Source organism: Cyprinodon variegatus, unplaced genomic scaffold (assembly GCF_000732505.1).
Source record: "Cyprinodon variegatus isolate N-32 unplaced genomic scaffold, C_variegatus-1.0 Scaffold312, whole genome shotgun sequence".
Taxonomy (NCBI): Eukaryota; Metazoa; Chordata; class Actinopteri; order Cyprinodontiformes; family Cyprinodontidae; genus Cyprinodon; species Cyprinodon variegatus.
Window position 1 is genome coordinate 427,551 of NW_015150765.1, and position 1,740 is coordinate 429,290.

Below are 1,740 nucleotides of genomic sequence, written 5' to 3' on the forward strand. Positions count from 1 at the left end.
GCTGCAGAGCTGCATGGTGGACCATACTGAAGCAATTTAAAAAAGCTTTACTTTTTTGAGCCGTTCATTGTGTTTTTTAGCTTTATCTCTTTTATTGTTTACATAAAAGATTTGGCTTTTTTATTATCTATGTTACCTGTTAAAAGATTTCTTTTTTTTTATAATTGAGTCCACACATGTTATGCTTTGTGACATTTATCTCAGTGGTCACTTTTTGAACACCACAACATATTGAGTAAACACAAATACTGTGAACCAAAACATTAATATTTCCTATTCAGCCACATAAACATCATCTTTATGTCTCTGATTGAAAATGTTAAATAAATGATAGTACACCTTTTTTTTTCTTAAATTCAGAATGTTTATGTACTTTTTTACAATCTTGGTATATTTCCTGCTCTAAGTGAGTCACGCTGGCGGCTAAATGCATGTTTTATAGTCTCTATTTTCCAGTAAATCGATTAATCGATTACTAAATTAGTTGAGAATTGTTTCAGTAATCGAATAATCAGGATTAATCTCATTAATTCTTTCAGCCCTAAATGTGTGAAGAAAAAAAAGTGTTGAAAGTTTACAGATGAGTTTAAAGTTTGGAAGCTAATTGAGATCCAGGTCTTATGAGCAGAGGGAGAACCCAGAGGCTGCAGGAGGCTTCAGCACAAACATCTGGCCCAGGCGTGGGCACATTCCCACTTTATATTTATAGAACATGAGATAAAGCATCGTCCGTCACTGAAGGGAGAGAAGCTCTGGGCTTCAGGCTGGGTCTGGATGCTCAGGTCTGCATGGGGAGTGGGTGTCTATGAGCTGAGCGATGACTCTGCGTTCCCACCTTCCTCCCGCAGCCCAGAGATCGGCCCAGGAGCTGCCGCTGGTGGATAAGCAGAGCCTGGAGACGTGTGCGGCCTCCGGAGGGGAGAGGATGATCCTGGACGGGCACAACTTCCAGCACGACTCCAAGGTGGTGTTTGTGGAAAAGGCTCAAGGTAAGAGTTAAGGCTGGAGGAGAGTCCCCCCCCACCCCCCTCAGCTCAGCTGCTGGAGAAACCCCAGGAACCCCCCCCCTCATCCTCCGTCAAAATATCCTCCACGCTGCCAGAGTGCCACATGTGGTGCACATTAGCGCGCTGTATTTTTAACCCGGCAGATTTACATTTGCAGAAGTTTCCATTGCCTGTTCAGCAGAGGAATGATCACAGCGGAGCGTGTTGTGTGTGGGTGGGGTGGGGTGGGGGGGCTGCTTATGCACGTGACACATAGATCCTCCTGCTGTGTGTGTGTGTGTGTGTGCTTTGAATTGGAGTTTTTCTTGCTGGGAGCTGCTTCAGTTTGGAGGCAGCAGCAACCACTCCCAGATGTTCAGCTGCGGTTTACAAACAGCAATCTCCTTGATTAGCTTCATGAGGAAGAGTTTGGGCCGAGGCCGAGCGGCGTAAACACGTGTGATCGGATTAGAGCGGCGACTCGTTCCAAGGTCGAGGGAAGCAGCTTCATTGTTTCATCTGTGGAAGCAGGAATTGGAGGCTTCCAGCTTCCAGCTCTGCTCCTCTCAGCTTCAATCGCTTTAACTTTTAACCTCTTTATTGCCAATGTTGTATTTTCTTAAATATGTGTTTGAAACAAACCTGGAAGGTTAGAAAGGTTCAACTTTAGCAGATTAACCCTATAATGCCAAATGTATCATATCTAATACATACGGTTTCTGAAATGTTTTGCGTCTGACACCTTTTGCATAAT

At 44.1% G+C, this 1,740-nt stretch overlaps 1 protein-coding gene across 1 annotated transcript in view; it reads left to right on the forward strand.

Annotated features, from left to right (window-relative positions):
- LOC107090832 (nuclear factor of activated T-cells, cytoplasmic 1-like) overlaps nucleotides 1–1,740 on the forward strand; it is a 40,520-nt gene that overhangs the window by 21,247 nt on the left and 17,533 nt on the right. The window contains exons 6-7 of the mRNA XM_015384422.1: nucleotides 849–989; nucleotides 1,034–1,115. Coding sequence (XP_015239908.1) covers nucleotides 849–989; nucleotides 1,034–1,115 — 223 coding nt within the window. The remainder of the gene's footprint in view (nucleotides 1–848; nucleotides 990–1,033; nucleotides 1,116–1,740) is intronic.